Below are 24,168 nucleotides of genomic sequence, written 5' to 3'. Positions count from 1 at the left end.
GACTCGTATGGGTTAAATGGGTTGACCAATCAGCCACAAAGTGGACAGAGAACTGCGCATGTCATCCTGACTTCTCATGTTAAGTTAGTTCCTCCCCATTAAGTTATAATATTTAACAGAAAATACCCATTGAAAGTACTTTAACTACAGCAGATGAAAGTCTTTTGCGGATTTTACGACATGTATAGAAGTCCAATCAAAATTAGCCAGATTGTTTGAAAAAAAATAACCAGTTGCGTGAAATACATACTTTACCAAAAACGTTCTGTTAAATCCATTGGCGTAGCAAATAAAATACTAACAACAACCCAAAAAACTAACCCTGATCCTAGGATTTACATGTTACTGGTAGACACACCATCATCTAGAGTCATTCAAACAGGCAAAGCAGCAGCTTAAATTCAGCCCTAACACTCAACTTCCTCATACAAGCAAAGTCAAGACCAGAACCACTAGGCTAATTCTATTTACAGCCTTCCATACAGTTAATGAATAATGAGGACAAGGAATGAGTCGAGCAGGAACAGTACGTAATCGGCCATGTTAACAAAAACACAGCCTAAGGTAGTCGCAGGTCAAAACAATTTTCTGTAAAACTTTTATTTTGGTAGAAAAATAATGACTGCCACACCCAAGTCAAACAAATAGCATTACTGGCTGTCAGTTGGTCATGCGTAACAGGGGACAGTAAAAAGGTAGACCAAACAAAACCCAGGCAGACAAAGCAAACTATTTAATCCAAGTAAATAGGTCAAATCCAGTTGTCAAGACCCATTACATTCTAATTACTTATCCATTTGATGTAGAGTACTCATTGGTTTGGACTGGTCTAATCCATTTGATGTAGAGTACTCATTGGTTTGGACCGGTCTAATCCATTTGATGTAGAGTACTCATTGGTTTGGACCGGTCTAATCCATTTGATGTGGAGTACTCATTGGTTTGGACCGGTCTAAGCTGGCTACTGTTTCTGCCACATGAAGCAGCGTGAGGTTCCATGGTGAAGCTGGGTCTGCTTGTGTACTTTCCACACTAATGGTTGGGACAGAAGGAGCTGAAGCTGATCCCAGATCTGCACTAAAGACACATTGTCACATTCGAGCCTGCCCCACACCCAAGACACAGGAAACCGTGACAGTCCGAGTGTGGAACACCCCGTCAAGCCGGTCTAGAACTGACATGTGGTTTAATAAGACCAACAGCCCATCCACCAGTGTTTATGATGATGATTCTGATGATCCCAGTCCCTTATGGCAGACCTGTTCGGCGCTCTGCCTCCCTGATCCTCTCAGCCCAGCTCCTCTTTGGCCTTGCCCTGTTTGCGGGGCATTTTCTTACTGCTGCTGTCCTCCAGCTCCTTGTTCTTGTAGTAGTGGGGAGCCACCTCCAGAAGCCAGCTGCTGTCTATCTCAATCACCTGCAGACATGTGGCACGGGGGTTTTAAAAACAATGTAGGAGAGAACGTTTTGTCACCATGGTGACCAACTGCAGCAGTGCAATGCTGAACGATATGCAAATATGAAACCGAAAGGTGTGGTGACCAATAATATGTCTGTCTGCAAAAACCACTTGTTGGTAGTTATCTAGGCCAAAGGCTATGCCACAGACTGCTAGATGTGGGGCGCCATCATTTACACTGAGGCCTTTTTTGCCCCTAAAACAAAATGGCCTACTTACGTTTACAGAAATAAAACAGGTCCTCGTGATGGTGAGTATAAACACCAACACGGTTTGTATGTCAACCGTACACAAAGGCAAAGCAGTGTGGGCTCACTGGATAACACTTGTTTCAACACACAGTTCTAACTAGCGTTGATGCAGACCTGTCTCATGAACTCCTTGGTGGTGAAGACCAGCTCGTGGTATATGAGCCAGCGGGGCTGCTCCTCGAACAGGGAGCTGTTGGGGTGGACGTAGACTGTTTGCTGGTGCTTCACCGTCTTGTAGCCTCCCTTGCTGAGCCGCGCCGTGTGGTAGAAGTACCCCGCTGTCACCGCCTGAGGGAACATTGTTCAGTCTGTCATTTGAACAGGCTTTTATGACTGAATGAGTGAGAAAGACAGTTTGTGAGCATAACGGCGACGAGGACGATGATGAAGGACGGAAAGGTGTAGCAGTTTCACCGGAGGATGAACTGCGATGATGACGACGGGTTTTGTGCTCAGGCAGAGCGACCGTTCTGACTGATTAGGCGAAGTTAAAAAGGTCGCCCTCCCCATCTCCTGCAACCAAGTGGCTGGGTTAACAATCGGACAGATTGGAGCAGCATCTCCGGGAGCAGACAATGACTAATCCCATCTGCTATAATGGGCTCCACCACACGGTCCCTCCAACCTGCCATCACTCCATTGAAACCAGCGGCGTAACGGACGCTATCTGAATCTGCAGAGTCAGCGGTTTAATGAGGCGTTCACAGAAATGAAGTGTGAAGCAAACTGGTCAGGTGACAAAGTAGTAACCACATTCAAATACCTTAACTGACACAGTGGAAAATCCGTCAGTGTCACTAAGCACTTCACCCTAACTGTTCCTGTAAGCAGATCTTGATTAGAAAGTGCCTGCTGAATGACTGAAAGGTCAATGTAAGTTCTCAGTTGTTACATATACGTGTCTACCTCGGGAACCTCATTGCTGCTATTCCTGCATTTCAGTTGCACATGATACATTGCACCTTCAATTTGCCTGCACTGCACATTTAGAATTGCCATTTGTACTTGCATTTGCCTCATCGCACAACTATTCATTTCCCACTTGTACATACATATACTTAATACTTGGACATTTTCTTCCCTGCCTTCATTGCTCATTTAGAATTGCCAGTTGCACTGTATTCTATACATTCCACTTGTAACATTTCCTGCCCTCTTCGTCTATTTGCACTTCAGGATAGATGCTACCTGCATTTCGTTGTATTATACTCATACTGTTCAATGACAAGAAAGTTGAATTGAATCTAATCTAAACACACACTGGACTAACCACTGAACCCGGGGGGCTTGGTTTGGCTGTGTTCACCCTTTAGGACAAGTGGCCTGTCCCCCTAGGAGGATGTTGAAGATTCTCTGAGACAATGTGATGTAAATGGCGCGTCCCAATGCCAACCTTCCGGATGGGCACGCTGTCTCCCTCACTGCTGCACACCTCCACCTCAATCCTGTCCATCAGGCCCTCCAGCTGCTCCCGGACATCTCGCGCCCGCTTCATGGAGCGGAACTGGATGAAGTTCTCGTAGCACCACTGAGTGGAGTAGCCACTCTCCGCCCACTGGGAGGGAACCGAACAGGGAGAACAGCTTAACACAGGAATCACATACTTCCACAGGACAGGAGGCAAACAGTTCATGAGACAAGGTTCAACAAAAACAAAACGAGCACTGTAGTCATTCAAAAAATGTCAAAAATGTATTTTTTCTTAACTATCGCTTTAAGTGGTTCCACACCATTTCAGAAGTTGTGACTCTAAAATTGGATTTGAAAAACAGAAAGAGTAGACAATCACTCCCTGTTATCATCTTAGCTGCTGTAGCTTTATTCAAACTCATCGGCAGGAATAAAAAGTCACACGCAGCTTCCTAACCATCTACAGCATCCTAAGTTAACATCTACAGCATCCTGATCACATACAGTGTCCTAAGTAACCATCTACAGCATCCTAAGTTAACATCTACAGCATCCTGATCACATACAGTGTCCTAAGTAACCATCTACAGCATCCTAAGTTATCATCTCTACAGTGTCCTATGTTACCATCTACAGCGTCCGAAGTTACCATCTACAGCGTCCTAAGTTACCATCTACAGCGTCCTAAGTTACCATCTACAGTGTCCTAAGTTACCATCTACAGTGTCCTATGTTACCATCTACAGCGTCCTAACCATCTACAGCGTCCTAACCTACCATCTACAGCGTCCTAACCTACCATCTACAGCGTCCTAAGTTACCATCTACAGTGTCCTAAGTTACCATCTACAGTGTCCTAAGTTACCATCTACAGTGTCCTAAGTTACCATCTACAGCGTCCTAAGTTACCATCTACAGCGTCCTAAGTTACCATCTACAGTGTCCTAAGTTACCATCTACAGCGTCCTAAGTTACCATCTACAGCGTCCTAAGTTACCATCTACAGTGTCCTAAGTTACCATCTACAGCGTCCTAAGTTACCATCTACAGTGTCCTAAGTTACCATCTACAGTGTCCTAAGTTACCATCTACAGCATCCTAAGTTACCATCTACAGTGTCCTAAGTTACCATCTACAGTGTCCTATGTTACCATCTACAGCGTCCTAACCATCTACAGCGTCCTAACCATCTACAGCATCCTAACCTACCATCTACAGCGTCCTAAGTTACCATCTACAGTGTCCTAACCATCTACAGCGTCTTAAGTAACCATCTACAGCGTCCTAAGTTACCATCTCTACAGTGTCCTATGTTACCATCTACAGCATCCTAACCATCTACAGCATCCTAACCATCTACAGCGTCCTAAGTTACCATCTCTACAGTGTCCTATGTTACCATCTACAGCGTCCTAACCTACCATCTACAGCGTCCTAACCTACCATCTACAGCATCCTAACCTACCATCTACAGCGTCCTAAGTTACCAGCTACAGCGTCCTAAGTTACCAGCTACAGCGTCCTAAGTTACCAGCTACAGCGTCCTAAGTTACCAGCTACAGTGTCCTAAGTTACCAGCTACAGCGTTCTAACAATCTACAGCGTCCTAACAATCTACAGCGTCCTAAGTTACCATCTACAGCGTCCTAACAATCTACAGCGTCCTAAGTTACCATCTACAGCGTCCTAACAATCTACAGCATCCTAAGTTACCATCTACAACATCCTAAGTTACCATCCACAGCGTCCTAAGTTACCATCTACAGCGTCCTAACAATCTACAGCATCCTAAGTTACCATCTACAGGGTCCTAACAATCTACAGCGTCCTAAGTTACCACCTACAGCGTCCTAAGTTACCACCTACCGCGTCCTAAGTTACCACCTACCGCGTCCTAAGTTACCACCTACCGCGTCCTAAGTTACCACCTACCGCGTCCTAAGTTACCACCTACCGCGTCCTAAGTTACCATCTACAGCGTCCTAAGTTACCACCTACAGCGTCCTAAGTTACCATCTACAGCGTCCTAAGTTACCATCTACAGCGTCCTAAGTTACCACCTACAGCGTCCTAAGTTACCACCTACAGCGTCCTAAGTTACCACCTACAGCGTCCTAAGTTACCATCTACAGCGTCCTAAGTTACCATCTACAGCATCCTAAGTTACCATCTACAGCGTCCTAAGTTACCATCTACAGCGTCCTAAGTTACCATCTACAGCGTCCTAAGTTACCATCTACAGCGTCCTAAGTTACCATCTACAGCGTCCTAAGTTACCATCTACAGCGTCCTAATCACATACAGCATCCTAAGTTACCATCTACAGTGTCCTAAGTTACCATCTACAGCGTCCTAACCATATACAGTCATCTCAAACCATGATCATCACCTGTGTGTAGACATTGAGCAGCACCATGTGGTCTCCTCCGGGCACCACAAAGTTCTGCCTGGCATTGTCCGCGTGAACCACCTTATCTTTGGGCCGGTAGAAGATGGAGTTGTTCACAGACAGCATGGCGGCGATGGTCAACACCTGCTCAGAACACTTATACCTGGAAGGGGGACGGAGATGGTCCGGAAAATACAAACAATTGCTATTGTGGTAACCACTACCGTACATAAGGGTGCCAAAGATTGTGGCCCGCCTGTGTTTGAAAGAAATTGAAAAATATATATATTTTCACTGAATTACAGGTTAGATTCATATGATTTTTGGAGCGGAAGATCAAGCCTATAAAGAAAAAACGCTTCAAAGTCTATATATACTACAAAGACATGGCAAACTAAAAACAATCTGATTTTAACAAAGAATACAGATGGAACTGTCCATTTAATTTACGTCTTATTTTAGCAAGCCTTGAGCAGACAAGATGAACTACAAGTTGCATCAGGAAGATGCACAGGGAGCTTGAGAGAAAGACAGAAAGAGCAGAATGATGAGCTGGTGACAACAGACAATGAGAGACAATGTTGGGTAAAAACAACCAGGGAGAGACAAAGCCGGGCAAAAACAGCCAGGACCATAGACTCACTGTTCCGAGGCCAGGATCATCTTGCTCAACATAGGATCCACAGGCAACTCAGCCATCCTACGGCCCAGCTAGAACAACAGACACACAACATGATGTCTCCTTTCATGTACAATACATAACCTACAGGCCGATCTAGAGTTAGTTGGATATTTTAAATTATGTGAAGGGAAATGTTTTGGTAATTTAAGGGAAAGACTAAGACATAAGATTACAACAGAAAGACATGCATCTTGAAGTCAGTTGTCAGCTGACATTCCACATTCGAACCGTTCTGCTGAAGAGGAGTGCCTCAGAATTCAATTGAGCAGTAACCACTTTTTGAAAATGGCTGTGATGACACTCAAGCCTGCTATATTTTCAGAAGAAATCATCGATAGGTTTGAAACCACATATGATAGAGACGTGGAGTATGCAGTTGTCACAATCCAGAAGATGGACATAACCTTAGAAACTTGAATGTATCGTGTTACACTGATTTCATACTAAATAACTCCTTCCATGAGGCGGTGATCCCTGAGTTCACAAGGTAGGAGCAGGGAACAGTGCCGCCGATGCACTTGTATTTTGGTAGACAGTCCTGGGTTGGTTACCTTGGTGAGCTCTCCGAGGTGGTTGAGCGCACCCAGTGCGTACAGCTGCTCTAAAGCCAGGACCAGGGTCTCGTGAGGGGGTGGGTCCATGAAGTCAAAGTGGATGAGGTCATTAATTCCTGTCGGAAAATACGAGACATCATTGAAAGTCTGCGTTTTTGCTACACTCATGATGAGGTTCCAGCCCGGGCCTCATGAGATCAAAGGAAAACGTCATAAATGTAAAACTGTACATAAGTGGATTACTCTAACAGGATCACTCAGTAAAAAGTCTCAGATTTGAATGTGTTATAGTAAAAACCCAAATACTGGCTGTTGCGAGCTTTTGAAAGATCAATGTCATAGGAGTTATGAAAAGCTTTTTATCCACACCCAAACTCTTGAGGAGAAGCACAACATTGCCCAGGTTGGTTCTCTGGATTTCTGGCACGGTGGTCTCTTCCATCTCGTGTTTGAACGCCCACGCTGTGTAGAGACGGAAACACTTCCCAGCAGCCACTCTCCCTGCCCGGCCTGCTCGCTGATTGGCTGAGGCCTGCGGTGTGTTAAAACAGACAATGGGCCTAAATATAGAACAAAATACCTCAAACACGTACATTGAGGTAGTGAAAGAAACCAGTGCTTGGAAAGGCGACGTCATGCGTTCCTTCACAACCACAAATACAAAAAAAAGCAACAGGAATAACACTTTCTCTGAGAATTACAACACAGTGGCCTCATTGACAGTAAGTGCCCACTGAAAATACCACTATCAAAAGTTCATGTTTGGTTAACTCCTACACAAATACAAATACATCCAAAAAACCACCTTAATGAGGCATCTCAAACAAACCTAAGAAATATTTGTTCGCTATTTCCTCATATAATCGCTCTGGAACACCAATAAAAGTAACAAATGAAGGTAAATTCTTCACAACATTATACTGTTACTGAAGAATAGGTGAAATGCAACCCTAGGATGCTAGTAAGTTACCCGCGAGCAAGGTGTGACGATCAGAGACTCCATCCCAGTGCGGGCGTTGTAGCTCTTCTGCTTACAGAAGCCTGGGTCTATCACGTAGATTATCCCATCGATGGTCAGAGAGGTCTCTGCAATGTTAGTGGCCACCACCACCTGAAGACCCAGAGAGGATACTTAACATTAGATGTGTACAAACAAGGGAATGACAAGGGCAGGTAGACGAACCATGACGTAACAGCACCGTGGGACACAATCAAATCATTCAGCATGAGAGCACACTGAAAGAACCCAATAGCATCAACCTAGTATTAGGCAGGCTTTGGTCTAGCAGTTTGTACCCATGATTGGAAATGTAATGACACGTGTAGAATGATTACACACAGTGTATATTTTCACCTGTGACAATTTATCTGTATTTTTGTAAGGGTGATGATACAGACAGGATGGGTTTCCTTCCTGGTGAACTTTGTGCTTCGGCTCTACCATTGTAATTAATGCAGTATAATAAAAGTGCATCATTTGACGTCACTAACGGGATTCAACTCAGTTTGTAGTTAGTGACTCTTCTAAATTAAAGGGAGGCATTGACTATATTGTGAAACAACGTTGCCGGTTTCTCTGTTCTTCTAAAATGAGGTAGACATTTACTACATTCTGAAACAACCTTCCTTGTCTCCCTATGCAAACAGAAATTGCTGTCTGAAACACCAAAGTAGTAGTCATTTAGATAAAACACTCACTCAGAAGCCTGGGTTTGTGAAAGCACCCATTGTAGTAGGGCTGGAGCAAAACGTCCTTAAGTGCTACATTCATTGGTAGACATTTTACTAGCATTAGGGGGTAAATGCCAGAGGATACAGACATAAAGTAGCTGTCCATGCATCAAGGTTTGCCACTACGTCCAAGGTACTCTGGGATAAAAGCCTCAGGTATTCAGGGGTAAGAGCCAGAGGGATTCTGGGGTGAAAGCCAGAGGGATTCTGGGGTGAAAGCCAGAGGGATTCTGGGGTAAAAGCCCGAGGGATTCTGGGGTAAAAGCCCGAGGGATTCTGGGGTAAAAGCCCGAGGGATTCTGGGGTAAAAGCCCGAGGGATTCTGGGGTAAAAGCCCGAGGGATTCTGGGGTATAAGCCCGAGGGATTCTGGGGTATAAGCCCGAGGGATTCTGGGGTATAAGCCCGAGGGATTCTGGGGTATAAGCCCGAGGGATTCTGGGGTAAAAGCCAGAGGGATTCTGGGGTAAAAGCCAGAGGGATTCTGGGGTAAGAGCCCGAGGGATTCTGGGGTAAAAGCCCGAGGGATTCTGGGGTAAGAGACAGAGGGATTCTGGGGTAAGAGACAGAGGGATTCTGGGGTAAGAGACAGAGGGATTCTGGGGTAAGAGACAGAGGGATTCTGGGGTAAGAGACAGAGGGATTCTGGGGTAAGAGACAGAGGGATTCTGGGGTAAGAGACAGAGGGATTCTGGGGTAAGAGACAGAGGGATTCTGGGGTAAGAGACAGAGGGATTCTGGGGTAAGAGACAGAGGGATTCTGGGGTAAGAGACAGAGGGATTCTGGGGTAAGAGACAGAGGGATTCTGGGGTAAGAGACAGAGGGATTCTGGGGTAAGAGACAGAGGGATTCTGGGGTAAGAGACAGAGGGATTCTGGGGTAAGAGACAGAGGGATTCTGGGGTAAGAGACAGAGGGATTCTGGGGTAAGAGACAGAGGGATTCTGGGGTAAGAGACAGAGGGATTCTGGGGTAAGAGACAGAGGGATTCTGGGGTAAGAGACAGAGGGATTCTGGGGTAAGAGACAGAGGGATTCTGGGGTAAGAGACAGAGGGATTCTGGGGTAAAAGACAGAGGGATTCTGGGGTAAAAGCCAGAGGGATTCTGGGGTAAAAGCCAGAGGGATTCTGGGGTAAGAGCCAGAGGGATTCTGGGGTAAGAGCCAGAGGGATTCTGGGGTAAAAGCCCGAGGGATTCTGGGGTAAAAGCCCGAGGGATTCTGGGGTAAAAGCCCGAGGGATTCTGGGGTAAAAGCCCGAGGGATTCTGGGGTATAAGCCCGAGGGATTCTGGGGTATAAGCCCGAGGGATTCTGGGGTATAAGCCCGAGGGATTCTGGGGTATAAGCCCGAGGGATTCTGGGGTAAAAGCCAGAGGGATTCTGGGGTAAAAGCCAGAGGGATTCTGGGGTAAGAGCCCGAGGGATTCTGGGGTAAAAGCCCGAGGGATTCTGGGGTATAAGCCCGAGGGATTCTGGGGTATAAGCCCGAGGGATTCTGGGGTATAAGCCCGAGGGATTCTGGGGTATAAGCCCGAGGGATTCTGGGGTATAAGCCCGAGGGATTCTGGGGTAAAAGCCAGAGGGATTCTGGGGTAAAAGCCCGAGGGATTCTGGGGTAAGAGCCCGAGGGATTCTGGGGTAAAAGCCCGAGGGATTCTGGGGTAAGAGACAGAGGGATTCTGGGGTAAGAGACAGAGGGATTCTGGGGTAAGAGACAGAGGGATTCTGGGGTAAGAGACAGAGGGATTCTGGGGTAAGAGACAGAGGGATTCTGGGGTAAGAGACAGAGGGATTCTGGGGTAAGAGACAGAGGGATTCTGGGGTAAGAGACAGAGGGATTCTGGGGTAAGAGACAGAGGGATTCTGGGGTAAGAGACAGAGGGATTCTGGGGTAAGAGACAGAGGGATTCTGGGGTAAGAGACAGAGGGATTCTGGGGTAAGAGACAGAGGGATTCTGGGGTAAGAGACAGAGGGATTCTGGGGTAAGAGACAGAGGGATTCTGGGGTAAGAGACAGAGGGATTCTGGGGTAAGAGACAGAGGGATTCTGGGGTAAGAGACAGAGGGATTCTGGGGTAAGAGACAGAGGGATTCTGGGGTAAGAGACAGAGGGATTCTGGGGTAAGAGACAGAGGGATTCTGGGGTAAGAGACAGAGGGATTCTGGGGTAAGAGACAGAGGGATTCTGGGGTAAGAGACAGAGGGATTCTGGGGTAAGAGACAGAGGGATTCTGGGGTAAGAGACAGAGGGATTCTGGGGTAAGAGACAGAGGGATTCTGGGGTAAGAGACAGAGGGATTCTGGGGTAAGAGACAGAGGGATTCTGGGGTAAGAGACAGAGGGATTCTGGGGTAAGAGACAGAGGGATTCTGGGGTAAGAGACAGAGGGATTCTGGGGTATAAGCCCGAGGGATTCTGGGGTATAAGCCAGAGGGATTCTGGGGTAAAAGCCAGAGGGATTCTGGGGTAAGAGCCAGAGGGATTCTGGGGTAAGAGCCAGAGGGATTCTGGGGTAAGAGCCAGAGGGATTCTGGGGTAAGAGCCAGAGGGATTCTGGGGTAAGAGCCAGAGGGATTCTGGGGTAAGAGCCAGAGGGATTCTGGGGTAAGAGCCAGAGGGATTCTGGGGTAAGAGCCAGAGGGTAAGAGCCAGAGGGTAAGAGCCAGAGGGATTCTGGGGTAAGAGCCAGAGGGATTCTGGTGTAAGAGCCAGAGGGATTCTGGAGTACACAATGTGTACATGTAGCCAGACAACGGCAGTGGCCAAAGTCCTCTACCTGTCAGACAACAGCACACCCTTGTGGCGTACTGCAGAACAGACAAAAGAAGAGGAGCTCTCACCTTGCGGGAGCCAGGCGGTGTGGGGCTGAAGATCTTAGCCTGCATATCTGATGGTAGGTTGGCATAGATGGGCAGCACCAGGAGCTCCGAGATCTTGGAACCCAGGCGTCTGCATCTCTCCTGAAGTAGCTCACAGCAAGTCTCGATCTCCTCCTGTAGAAACACTCAAGGAAGGAAGAGACATTCGGAAATGTGGCTTCAATACAAACTGAATACAGGCAGAACTTTTCCAAATCAACGCAATGCAGCAGCTGATTTAATGTCATGTATTAGCTGACGGACTATCTGCTAGTGTGACATATTACGAGGTGTGTTTTAACTGAGTATGTAGCCCTTGACATTGTATTTCCTAAGGTGTGGTCGTGCAGAAGTGTGTTAATGTGTTACAGTAACACGTAGATGACATAGAGCTAATGATTTCCTATGATTATATCATGCAGATGGGGCAATGTGTTGTGGCAACCGATGGAAGGTGAATGTGTTGAGCTCTTCTGACCTGTCCAGTGAGGAAGACGAGGCAGTCGCCAGGCGGTTGGGTGACATGGATCTGCAGCACAGACACCACACAGGCCTCCAGGTAGTCTGCCTCCGGAGCCTGACAAACAGGACACAGGAATACTGAATCAACTACACCAGAGCCAAGAAGAGCGGTAGCAAAAATGTGACCTACATCAACAAAATCAGAATCAACCAGTTCAGACGATTCCCCTTCTAAAAAGGTCAAGTCAGACAATTCCCCTTCTAAAAAGGTCAAGTCAAACAATTCCCCTTCTAAAAAGGTCAAGTCAGACAATTCCCCTTCTAAAAAGGTCAAGTCAGACAATTCCCCTTCTAAAAAGGTCAAGTCAGACAATTCCCCTTCTAAAAAGGTCAAGTCAGACAATTCCCTTTCTAAAAAGGTCAAGTCAGACAATTCCCATATAAGACATTTCCCCATCTAAAAGGTCAAGTCAGACAATTCCCCTTCTAAAAAGTAATGTCCAATGTTTCCCTTGCCACACTACTCAAACATCCTTTCTCCTGCTAAATGATACATCACCCCCACAGATGCTGGTTACTTTCCCTGCAGTTAATTTGAATCAAGAACACCTTCAGGAGTGGCTGCCCTATTCAAAGATACAATTACCAAGTGTATTATCTATGCACTGGAATGTATTTCTTTTGAACACCTCTATTTTATATTGAAGGGTTCTCCCAAAGCTAACCATTTACAGACCTTCGCGATATTCTGTAAATTTTATTGATGATTTTGCTTAACTACTCTCTGTAATATCTGTTGAATATAACTTGTTTATTATAACAGGGGATTTGAACATCCACATTCATAATAATACGGACAATAATGCCAAAGAACGTGTTGCACTACATGACACTTTTGATCTCACTCAACATGTGAAAGACTCGAGGCCACATTCTAGATGAGGTTATCTGCAAAGGTCTCAATATTTCCTCTGTCATGGTTAAGGACTTGGCCCTGTTTGATCATTTCAGTGTCTTTTTTGAATTACTGATTACACCGGATGTTCAAGTAAACTCAGTTTCTGTTAAGAAAAGGTACATTAATGAGTACCAATGCTCCGTTTATGGAGGCCATAGCTATCTCTGAAACAATAAAAGTGCAGAGTCAGTTGATGTACTCCTGGACCATTTTAAAGCCAAAATATTGAATGTCATGGATCGTGTTGCACCAGTAAAGGTAAAGAAAACTATGAGCAAACAGAAAACACCATGGAGAACCACCATGATGGTAAGTGCCCTAAAAAGAGAATGTAGGAAAGCGGAACGTTAGTGGAGAAAAACTAAATTTCAAATTCACTATGACATCTATAAACAAAGCCTTGTTGCTTCAACAATGAGTTACGCAGGGCCAGACAGCAACATTTATCAGGCATGATCAACAAGAATATCAACAATACCTGCACTCTATTTGCTATGGTCGACAAGCCTACAAACCACCTAAAGCAGATAGCATCAGAACTCATGTCCACTGTGAAATGTAATGAATTTGCGCGTTCCTATAGTGAAAAAATTATAAGTATTAGAAGGACCATCAGAACTACACAGTGTAACAATGTCACTGTACCGTCATTATGACCACTAAAACTATTTTGCAGGTATTCCTACTTACAAAGCATGTAGAGGTCTGTCATTTTTATCATAGGTACACTTCAACTGTGAGAGACGGAATCTAAAACAAAAATCCAGAAAATTACATTGTATGATTTTTAAATAATTAATTTGCATTTTATTGCATGACATAAGTATTTGATCACCTACCAACCAGTAAGAATTCCGGCTCTCACAGACCTGTTTGTTTTTCTTTAAGAAGCCCTCCTGTTCTCCACTCATTACCTGTATTAACTACACCTGTTTGAACTTGTTACCTGTATAAAAGACAAGTGTCCACATACTCAATCAAACAGACTCCAACCTCTCCACAATGGCCAAGACCAGAGAGCTGTGTAAGGACATCAGGGATAAAACTGTAGACCTGCACAAGGCTGAGATGGGCTACAGGGCAATAGGCAAGCAGCTTGGTGAGAAGGCAACAACTGTTGGCACAATTATTAGAAAACGGAAGAAGTTCAAGATGATGGTCAATCTCCCTCGGTCTGGGGCGCCATGCAAGATCTCACCTCATGGGGCATCAATGATTATGAGGAAGGTGAGGGATCAGCCCAGAACTACACGGCAGGACCTGGTCAATGACCTGAAGAGAGCTGGGACCACAGTCTCAAAGAAAACCATTAGTAACACACTACGCCGTCATGGATTAAAATCCTGCAGCGCACGCAAGGTCCCCCAGCTCAAGCCAGCGCATGTCCAAGCCCGTCTGAAGTTTGCCAGTGACCATCTGGATGATCCAAAGGAGGAATGGGAGAAGGTCATGTGGTCTGATGAGACAAAAATCGAGCTTTTTGGTCTAAACTCCACTCGCTGTGTTTGGAGGAAGAAGGATGAGTACAAGCCCAAGAACATCATCCCAACCGTGTAGCATGGAGGTGGAAACATCATTCTTTGGGGATGCTTTTCTGCAAAGGGGACAGGACAACTGCACCGTATTGAGGGGAGGATGGATGGGGCCATGTATCGTGAGATCTTGGCCAACAACCTCCTTCCCTCAGTAAGAGCATTGTAGATGGGTCGTGGCTGGGTCTTCCAGCATGACAACGACCCGAAACACACAGCCAGGGCAACTAAGGAGTGGCTCCGTAAGAAGCATCTCAAGGTCCTGGAGTGGCCTAGCCAGTCTCCAGACCTGAACCCAATGGAAAATCTTTGGAGGGAGCTGAAAGTCGGTATTGCCCAGTGACAGCCCCAAAACCTGAAGGATCTGGAGAAGGTCTGTATGGAGGAGTGGGCCAATATCCCTGCTGCAGTGTGTGCAAACCTGGTCAAGAACTACAGGAAACATATGATCTCTGAAATTGCAAACAAAGGCTTCTGTACCAAATATTAAGTTCTGCTTTTCTGATGTATCAAATACTTGTGTCATGCAATAAAATGCAAATTAATTACTAAAAAACATACAATGTGAACTGTCTCTAGATTATTTTTTTTAGATTCTGTCACTCACAGTTGAAGAGTACCTATGATACATATTACAGACTTCTAAATGCTTTGTAAGTGGGAAAACCTGCAAAATTGGCAGTGTATCAAATACTTGTTCTCCCCACTGTAACTTGGTTATTATGTCGCAATATAATATAATTGACAATAAACAGTTCAACATCTTAAAGCTTCCACATGTTGTCTCGACACACTGCCATCTGATTATTATTATTTTAACTATTTCTAACTGTATAACAATGGATCTACACTACAGCACATAGTTAATGGCACTCTGAAATCAGGCATTTGACACTGTAGATCATAGAACACATCTAGACAGGCTGGAAAATTGGGTAGGACTCTCCGGGACAGTCCTTAATCGGTTCAGATCTTATTTAGATGGCTAGAGTCACTTTGTCACCATTGGCAATCATGAATCTGATAGGGTGGCTATGACATGCGTAGTTCCCCAGGGATCAGGTCTCGGACCACTCCTATTCAATCTCTATATGCTACCTCTGGGCTAAATTCTACAAAACAACAACATTAACTACCATAGCTATGCAGATGAATCTTGGTGTTCTTATAGACTCAGACCTCACATTTAACAGTCATATCAAAGTGGTCACCAAAATAGCATTCTATCATCTAAAAAATATAGCCAGAATCCAAGACTTGGTGTCCCAAAACGACCAAGAGAAGCTCATCCATGCTTTTATCTCAAATAGGGTTGACAACTGGAGCAGGTTGGGGTTCAGACATTTTTCACATGCTGTCCAGAGGGATTCAGGTGGTACCAGTTTTACTTACTCAAACATGTTCTGAGGGAAGAAAGAAATTGATTGGTTCAGGCGAACACCCAATCGAAAAAGAGGAGGCAGTGGAAGCAGTGCTCATTCCACGATTATCACTTGATGAAAAATTGAATTAATGTCACCTTTATTGATAGTTATTGTATAAAATGTCATTCACAAATAAAAAATGTGTTTTGCCATGAAAAAAAACAACATGTACTTATGCCATGAAATGAAATAGCTTTGGCAGACTCAAGCTGTTGCTCAATTCTTAGAAGTCAGTAGATACCGGTAAAGCTTATTACTGGCTAATACGCTGTTAAAACAGCCAGTGGCAAACAGCATACATAGCCGCTATTTGCGGTGGAGGTAAATTTAGTAAACGTTAGTAAGTTTAACTCTGTCAATGTCATTCACGAATGGCCAATTAACTATTAAAACAGCCAGTGGCAAAAAAGGATTTGTTCAGGATAGAGACAAGAGTCTATACCGACAGCCGGCATATGTACTGCACCGTGGTGTAGTGGTTAACGACACAGCCTTTTACGTGGGCGACCCGGGTTCGAATCTCAAGATGGCAACACTTTCTATTGCAGGCCGGCTGAACTTGGCTTGCCTGGTTTCTTGTTCAACCCTGCTCCTGGCCACCCCCTGCCCTGCATGTTTTAGATCTCTCCCTGCTCTGTCACACCTGATTTAAATAATCAGCTCATTATCAAGTCCTTCATGAGCTACATCAGGTATGTTAGGGCAGGGAGAGATCGAAAATATGCAGGGCAGGGGCGTCCAGGAGCAGGGTTGAAAAACCCTGCTGTAGGTTAAATGAATGAATAGTGGATGTAATCAACTTCTCTTTTGAAGTGTTTGAAAAAGTCGTCCACATGCTGAGATTAGGGAGGGGGAGGAGGATGACCGAGGGGGTACAGTTTCTCCTGAGGCCATTCCAATTCAGCGTACGAGCGGTGGTCGGCTGTACCTTGGTGTAAAAGATGTCCACCGGGAACCTCCTTCCGGGGATCCGGAAGACAGGCGCGTCGTCAAAGAAGCAGGAGAAACGCTCCGTGTCCAGGGTGGCGCTAGCCACCAGCACCTTCAGGTCCGGCCGGAAACGAGCGATGTCCTTGATCAGGCCGAACAGGATGTCCGTGTGTAGAGTCCGCTCGTGGGCCTCGTCAATGATGACCACGCTAAGTGAGATTGATGAATAGAAAATGTATAGTGTGTTTAATATATAGATCAGAAAGAAACCATGTAGAAGGACAGTTTCATTCCTCATTTTCTACAACATCACTTAGGCTGTGTTGGTACCTGTAGCTGGCCAGATCGGGCTCCGTGAGGAACTCTCGGAGCAGCATGCCATCCGTCATGTATTTGAGCACGGTCCTCTCCGACGTACAGTCCTCAAAACGGATACTGTAGCCCACCTGAGGGACAAACGGGCCGTTGGAGCGACTAGATCGATTTCACTCCTATGAATGGTTTGGCTGGTTTATTTAAACCGGAACTGAGAGTTGGTGCAACACTCACCTCGTTACCCAGCTTGACGCCCACTTCCTGTGCAACCCTAGCTGCTACGGACATGGCTGCCACTCTGCGAGGCTGGGTACACCCGATCTTCATGCCCCCTTCATTGTAGCCCTGGAGATGTGAGGTCAGTCACAGGTTAAAGGGGTATGAGATATAGACAATACGACTGTACCTCAAACCCTTTGTTCCTAAACATAGTACAACCCTGTTTCCAAAAAGGTTGGGTCGCTGTGGAAAATGTAAAGAAAAACAGAATACAATGACGTGTAAATCATGTAAACACTATATTCAATAGAAAGTAGTACTGACACAACATTTCAAATGTTGAAACTGAGAAATGTTATTGTATCTTGAAAAATATATGCCCACTTTGAATGAAGCCAGCAACACGTTTAAAAAAAGTTGGGACAGAGGCCACAAAAGACTGGAAAAGTTGTGTAATACAAAAAAAGAACATCTCACAACTAATTAGGTTAATTGGCAACTTGTCAGTAACATGATTGGGTATTAAAAGGTCATTCCAGATAGGATGGGCCTGTCAGAAGAGATGTTCACCACTCTGAAAGACTGCATGGTCAAATACTGCCACAATTCAAAAACCAAGAATCACAATGTAAAACTGCAGAGAGTTTGGGGAGCTCATTGTCTACGGTACGCAGTGTCATTAAAAGATTCAGAGAATCTGGAGTAATCTCTGTATGCAAGGGACAAGGCCAAAAACCAATATCGGATGGCCGTGATCTTTGGGCCCTCAGGCAGCACTGCATTAAAAACAGACACGATTCTGTATTGGAAATCACTGCATGGACTCAGGAACACTTCCAAAAACCATTGTCTGTGAACACAGTACGTCGCTGCATTCACAAATACAAGTTAAAACTCTTCCATGCAAAGAAGAAAACATACATAAACATCCAGAAATGCCAGCAACTTCTCATTTTAGATGTACTGAGGCGAAGTGGAAACATTTCAAAATGTGAGATTATTTTCGGGAATCAAGGACACCGCGTCCTCCAGGCTAAAGAAGAGGGGGACCTTCCGGCACAGGTGACTTGAACACCTTTGAAGGCACCATTAAGGCTGAACAATATGTCCAGGTTTTAGAGCCAGATATGCGGCCATACAGACAACCAACGTTGTTTTCAGGGAAGGCCTTGCTAATTTCAGCAGGACAAGGCCAAACCACATTCTGCACGTATTACAGCATGGCTCCACTGAAAAAAAGGGCGGGTGCTAAACTGACCTGCCTGCTGTCCAGACCTGTCACCCACTGAAAACATTTGGCACATTATTCAACCAAAAACACAACAAAGGAGAGCCCGAACTGTTAAACAGCTCAAATCCTATATCAAGCAAGAATGGGAAAACATTTCAATTTAAAAACTACAGCAATTGGTCTCCTCAGTTCCCAAACACTTACTGAATATTGAAGAGGTGATGCAACACAGTGGTAAACATGCCCTGTCCCAACTTGTGTTACTGGCATCAAATGTATTTTTCCAAAAACTATAAAATGTTTCAATTTCAGAATTTGATATGGTGTCTTTGTAATATTTTCAATAAAGAAATGTGCTAAACTTTTTTGGAAACGGGGTCGTAAAAGACTGAAGATTACTATACTTTCAAATCTACTCAATGTCCAACGGCCATGTCTCTTCTGCTTTCTGTCTCTTCTCCAATCTCTCTGAAATGTGACCATATTAATGATAAGGTTTATGAAGTGACCCTTGAGTACTTTACCCACCGACTCCATGAGATACTGGGGGATCTGGGTGGTCTTGCCAGAGCCTGTCTCTCCCTCGATGATCAGGATCTGGTGCTGCTGGATGGCTAGGAGCAGGTCCTCTCTGTAAGGGAACACGGGTAGACTGCGTCGTACCTCCTGGATGGACTGTTTCACCACCTCGGCCTGGGACAGAGCCATCCGCTCCCGCTCCTGGAGATACACGGGAAAATACATGATTGGATCTGTACTGGACCTACAAACAAATGACTACACACCTGGGATAAAAGGGAGAACAAATGAATTAACATTCACACAAGTACCAGACTGCATCTTTAAGTTGGATGGACAGTAAAGAAACCTCACCAGGAATGTCACAGAATGGAAAACCCTGCTTCAGACCAAATATCCAGAAGCATCACTCTGGAAAACATCACTCTTTCTTGACAATCTATGAGAGATCACACATTAACAACCAAACAGTGTCTACACACCTTCTCATCCTGGGTTCCCTTCATGGTGACTGCACTGCTGACAAAGTTGATCATCTCATCCTCCTCTAAAATCAGCTGGTACTTCTCCCGTTCTGCCTTCAAACCCTTCTCCCTCTCCTCCTTGGCCCCGAAGCTGAGTGAAGCGGTCTTCAGCCTTTCTTCCTCCCAACGGCCCTGCTCTCCTCCACCTTCCATGGGCATGTCTAACTCCAGCTCCATGTCCCTCTGAGGAACCTCCTGGAGAGACAAAAGGACAAAGAAAGAGCCAAAGAGAAAGACGGGCAAACATCAAGTCTTGAGTCCTAATGATTTCCATATGTATACATTTAAACACCACTCAACTGATCCTCAATGACAGGGCCTTTAGAAGCCAGCCATCTTCTCCTCACCTTGCTCCTCTTCTCCTCGGGCATGTAATATCTGTTCTTCCTCTCCTCCTTCTCCTTGGCACCGGCCTTCTTGTAGTCTTTGGCCAGGTCACGGATTTTGCGTTTGTACTCCAGTTCCTTCCGCTCCCTCTCCGTCAGCGCGTCTGTGGAGAACAGGTACTCCTCATCGGCTATCTCCGCCTCCAGGTCCTCTAACTTTTCTGCCTCTCTTTTGGAAAGGTAGTTCCTTCTAGACTCCTTCCTCAATTCTGGCAACTAAAGGAGATTAGGCAGATTAAGCCTGTCTGTTCTAGTAATTCGGTTACGTTAAGGCACCTATGACAAGACAATAGAACTTGGAATTTGTCATTGCACTCACAATTTTCTTTTGATCCTCCTCTGCCATCTTCAGTCTCTTCTGAGCCTCTTCGTAAGCCTGATGAGACCACCAAAAATTAAACCACCTTTGATACCATATCTACAAGTCTACAAGTACATGTCAGAGAACAGGTCTGGTAATTGAATCTCCATCCCACCTTCTTGTCTGTTCTCTCCATAATGTTGCGGGTTTTGTCTTTGTCCTTTAGTTTTATCCGTTCAGCAAAAGCGTCCCTCTCCTCCAAATCGAGTATTCGTTCTCTCTCTTCCTTCTCCCACTCCTCCTCCTCTTCTTCGTCAACCTTTTGGTTGCCATGGCCCAACCTGTTCAAAACAGACTGAAGTTATTTAAAGAATAGCAGGTGAATTCAACATAGCATGACAGCAATACAAATATTTTAGGGGAATAGAGTAGGGTAACTGGCTTCACTGTTGTAATGTATTTATGCTTGAGATCCAGTTAATTAGACCAAAGACTCAACAACCATACTGCTGCCTCTCGCTGACATCCAGAGCAAAAAGTCATGAGAAAAGCAGGTAGAATGTGACAAGCAAGCAGCCTGAAACCACTTTCGATATAAACTACCTTTTAGGGGCCTCCTCTTCACTTGACTCCTGACTCTCCTCCCTTTTCCTCAGGTGCTTCCTCTTATTTCCTTTCTCTTTATTCTTCTTCTTCTTCTTCTCTTTTTCGTTCTCTATCGCTGCCTCTCCATCACTCTCGCTGTCCGACAGCAGGGTGTAAGTCTGATTCTTCCTCTCAATCTCCATGACACGTCGCTCCATCGCTCGGGCTGGCTTTTCAACAACTTGTTTACGAGGAATCTAAAAGCCATGGAAGAAAGTCATTATTAGAGGTGCATAATAACAGGGATTGTGAGTGGTGATGGTAGCTGTAATTTGAGTATTAATATTCCACCAGATAATTATGAATGAGAATCCATTTAAATTTTTAGTAATGACCTAGGGTTTAACCAGTCAGGAACAGGCGACAGACTTTAACTTGGATCTAGCAACTTCAGTTACTGGTCAGAGGTTCTAATCCATGGAGCCAATTTCTGGATTTTTTAGGTAAATAGACAAGTCACATATTTGGTTTCCAAGTTATGTTTTACAAACAACTTTTTTTTTTATGTGTATATGTTGGTCTGCTTCATGTTTTTGTCATGGAAAAACTATTTTGATAGTGGTATTGTCACAGATGTTAAAATAACCAGTTAAAAATAAGATAGAGCTTAATGCCAAAAACAAAATATCTTCATACCTTTTCATACAGTTCCTGTGCAAAGGCGATTACTCTCTGGTTAATGTCGATGGTGCCTGTCGACTGAAGGCGGGCCACAAAGTCTTGAGAGCTCAAAGACTTCCGGGCAGAGCCGATCATGAACTGAGCAACATATCTGTCACTTAGGCCGAGGATGTCATGCAGACTATCGTTCACCCACTGCTCTAAATTTGCCATGTTGCCTAGTTGAGAGACAAAATCCATTAGCTACTCAGGTACAGACATGTAGAGATGTGGTTAATGGCATTGTGCTACTTTTACAATGTCACAGGAATAGGAAGACTCTAGTCGATCAGTGGTATCTTTTTTATAACAGTACCATCTCACTGAGTTTTTTTCTCTACTTAGAGAACAGCCTCGTGTGCATTTAACTAGTTGGGTTATGGTCTCATTCCATTATGTTTTCTCACGATATACTGTTAGGGAACCACAGTGGTAGAAATAGAAGGCATTGGCTATCACGGTCAGCAAAATGAATATTCCCACACAAGTCCTATAACAAATATAAACTAAATGATTTCCCGGTATTATATCAGCTCAGTTAATAGTGCAGTCATTACGAGGATACCGTTTGCTAAACATCCTAATAAAGCATGAACAGTTAAACAGCGGCTAACGTTAGCTACTATGTACTTAGCTAGATACTAAATGAACCATTACAGCAAACATTACGTAAGACCACATTAGCCAGTTATAACCAATTACTGTAGCCTGCCCTCTGAGTGTGTCTGTCCTTTCTTTCATTTTTTTCTTAAAAAGCTCTGACCAGAAAACACATACCTTGTTTAGAAAGCCTCAATCAACGTGGGGTGCTAAAAGCAAGTAGCACCTAGCTTAGCAAAAAGCAAGCTCCGTTTAGGTTAATTTGTTGGCAACCTGACATGTAAATGAACGTTTACGTAACAAGCGAAGTAACAATAAGTTGGGGCATAGCTAGATAGGTACAATGGTTTCGATTTTGATCAAATATTGCTTCCAAGCAATAAACATGAAAACATACACTAAACTTTTCTGATAAGGGACAACCGGATGCGGAATTACGTATTTCAATAACACAACCAAAAAAAATATAAAGACCTCTAGTCCGCTACTGTCGAATTCAGCGTTCTGCCCACTTGTGGCTGATGATTTGATCTAACAGCTCAATCCAAACAAAATTAATTAAATGTGTAAATCTAAAGGACCTGCATTATTAACACTGCAGGTGCATAATTTACCAATCGGATAGATATTTGTAAGCAATAAGGCAAAAGGGGGTGTAGTATATGGCCAATTGGCACATTAGGCACAACGCATCTCGTACCTCCTGGACACTTAGCAGTGGTATTGGCAATATATCACAAACCCCGGAGATGCCTTATTGCGCTTATAAACCAGCTTCCACGGGTAACAACCAATCAGCATTCAGGGTTGAAATCCCCCAGTTTATAAGTAGGCCTAAGCAATGAAGCATGCTGGGGTGTGGTATATGGACAATTTGGTATATGAACAATATACCACAGCTAAGACCTTTTTTACGTCTTGTTCGATATGTCTCGATATGTATCATAATGTAAATAAGCCCAAAGAGGTGTTCTTAGGACACAGCACATAGCCATGGTATTTTGGCAATATATCAAACTCCTAAAATGCCTCATTGTGTTTATTAACTGATTACCAACTCAAAAAGTGATGTGAGCAGTAAAAAGTAATGTGATGTTATACCCATTGGTTACATGTCATATACCATGGCTATCAGGCAATCAGCATACATGATTCAGACGATCTCGTTTATAAGATACCCTACACCACGGGGATGACATTAAATACATTTTTATTGTAATAAAGGTGTTGGTAATGGTTTATAATAGCAATAACGTATCTCTGTCACAGTTCTCCCGAGGTAGGTCAGCAGGACAGGCGCAGAAGTGTATAACCAAAAGGTTCTTTAATTCCAACAACTTGATGTGACATCATACTCTAACACAACGACCATACCATGCAACAGCAACATCCACAGTGACAGCAACAATGAAACAACAAACACAGGGGCATGAGGAACTTACGAACTAAAAAAGATGTTAAAGAGGAACAGGTGATCCGACTTAACAAGACAGGTGAAACCAAGAAACCTACGGGAACCAAACTGAACATAGAAAGGCTGTAACCAGTCATTACTGTACCCCCCACTCCAGGTGCGATTCCAGACGCAAGACAAGAAAAAGAAAAGAGGGCGGAGGACAGGGCACAAAAATACTTGGGGTGGACTCTGGGTAGTGGACGGATGCAGAGCAGGCCTTATGGCGTTTGGGTAAGATGTGGTGCTTACCAGGGTGCCAGGCATGTTGGGCTCGACAGACGGCCAGATGACCACCAGTCCAGTCTTTAAGATATGTGGAAGGCCCTCCAGCGGGTGAGGGTAGGAGTCTTCCTCCTCGAAGTCAGAATCCAGCCATCCAAGGAGTTCCTCTACCGTCCACCTCTGTTGCGTCCTTTGTAGTGGATTGGTCATTCTGTCACGGTTGTCCAGAGATAGGGTAGCAGGATACAGGCGCAGCGGTATATAACCAAACATTTCTTAATTTCCAACAACTAGAGTAATGTATCCATCTGCCACCATCTCACCAAACAGTGTCCTTTCTTAAATTCTGGATCCATGGCTTGATTCCTTGTTCACTTTAGTTTAATCTAAATTGGGCAGTGGTCAGCTATTGCGAGTAAAAAGTTCCATTGTGGCAAACCGTAATGAGTT

General features: G+C 44.6%; 1 protein-coding gene across 1 annotated transcript; it reads right to left on the bottom strand.

The window, feature by feature from the left end:
* Positions 1-575: 575 nt before the first annotated feature.
* On the bottom strand, positions 576-22,485 carry dhx16 (DEAH (Asp-Glu-Ala-His) box polypeptide 16). The gene is made up of 21 exons (XM_010905710.4): positions 22,218-22,485; positions 21,417-21,619; positions 20,739-20,977; positions 20,311-20,476; positions 20,154-20,210; positions 19,796-20,050; positions 19,407-19,643; positions 18,934-19,125; positions 17,190-17,300; positions 16,971-17,086; positions 16,639-16,849; positions 11,813-11,911; positions 11,317-11,469; positions 7,716-7,856; positions 7,115-7,277; positions 6,743-6,861; positions 6,153-6,220; positions 5,510-5,672; positions 3,104-3,265; positions 1,825-1,998; positions 576-1,417 (listed from the first exon to the last, which is right to left on the bottom strand). The coding sequence occupies exons 2-21, from the start codon at positions 21,612-21,614 to the stop codon at positions 1,289-1,291; spliced, it is 3,153 nt and encodes a 1,050-aa protein (XP_010904012.2). The 5' UTR covers positions 21,615-21,619; positions 22,218-22,485; the 3' UTR covers positions 576-1,288.
* Positions 22,486-24,168: the final 1,683 nt, after the last annotated feature.

Source organism: Esox lucius, chromosome 20 (assembly GCF_011004845.1).
Source record: "Esox lucius isolate fEsoLuc1 chromosome 20, fEsoLuc1.pri, whole genome shotgun sequence".
Classification (NCBI taxonomy): Eukaryota; Metazoa; Chordata; class Actinopteri; order Esociformes; family Esocidae; genus Esox; species Esox lucius.
This window is presented reverse-complemented; position numbering and strand designations above follow the sequence as displayed.

What these genes read in the sequence shown, in the direction of transcription:
- dhx16 (XM_010905710.4), bottom strand. Translation starts at nt 21,614, where the DNA reads ATGGCAAATTTAGAGCAGTGGGTGAACGATAGTCTGCATGACATCCTC. An exon ending in TCGTCACACCTTGCTCGCGG is followed by an intron (nt 7,278 to 7,715) that starts GTAACTTACTAG and finishes AACACACCGCAG; the next exon opens with GCCTCAGCCAATCAGCGAGC. An exon ending in ACAGCGTGCCCATCCGGAAG is followed by an intron (nt 1,999 to 3,103) that starts GTTGGCATTGGG and finishes ATGTTCCCTCAG; the next exon opens with GCGGTGACAGCGGGGTACTT.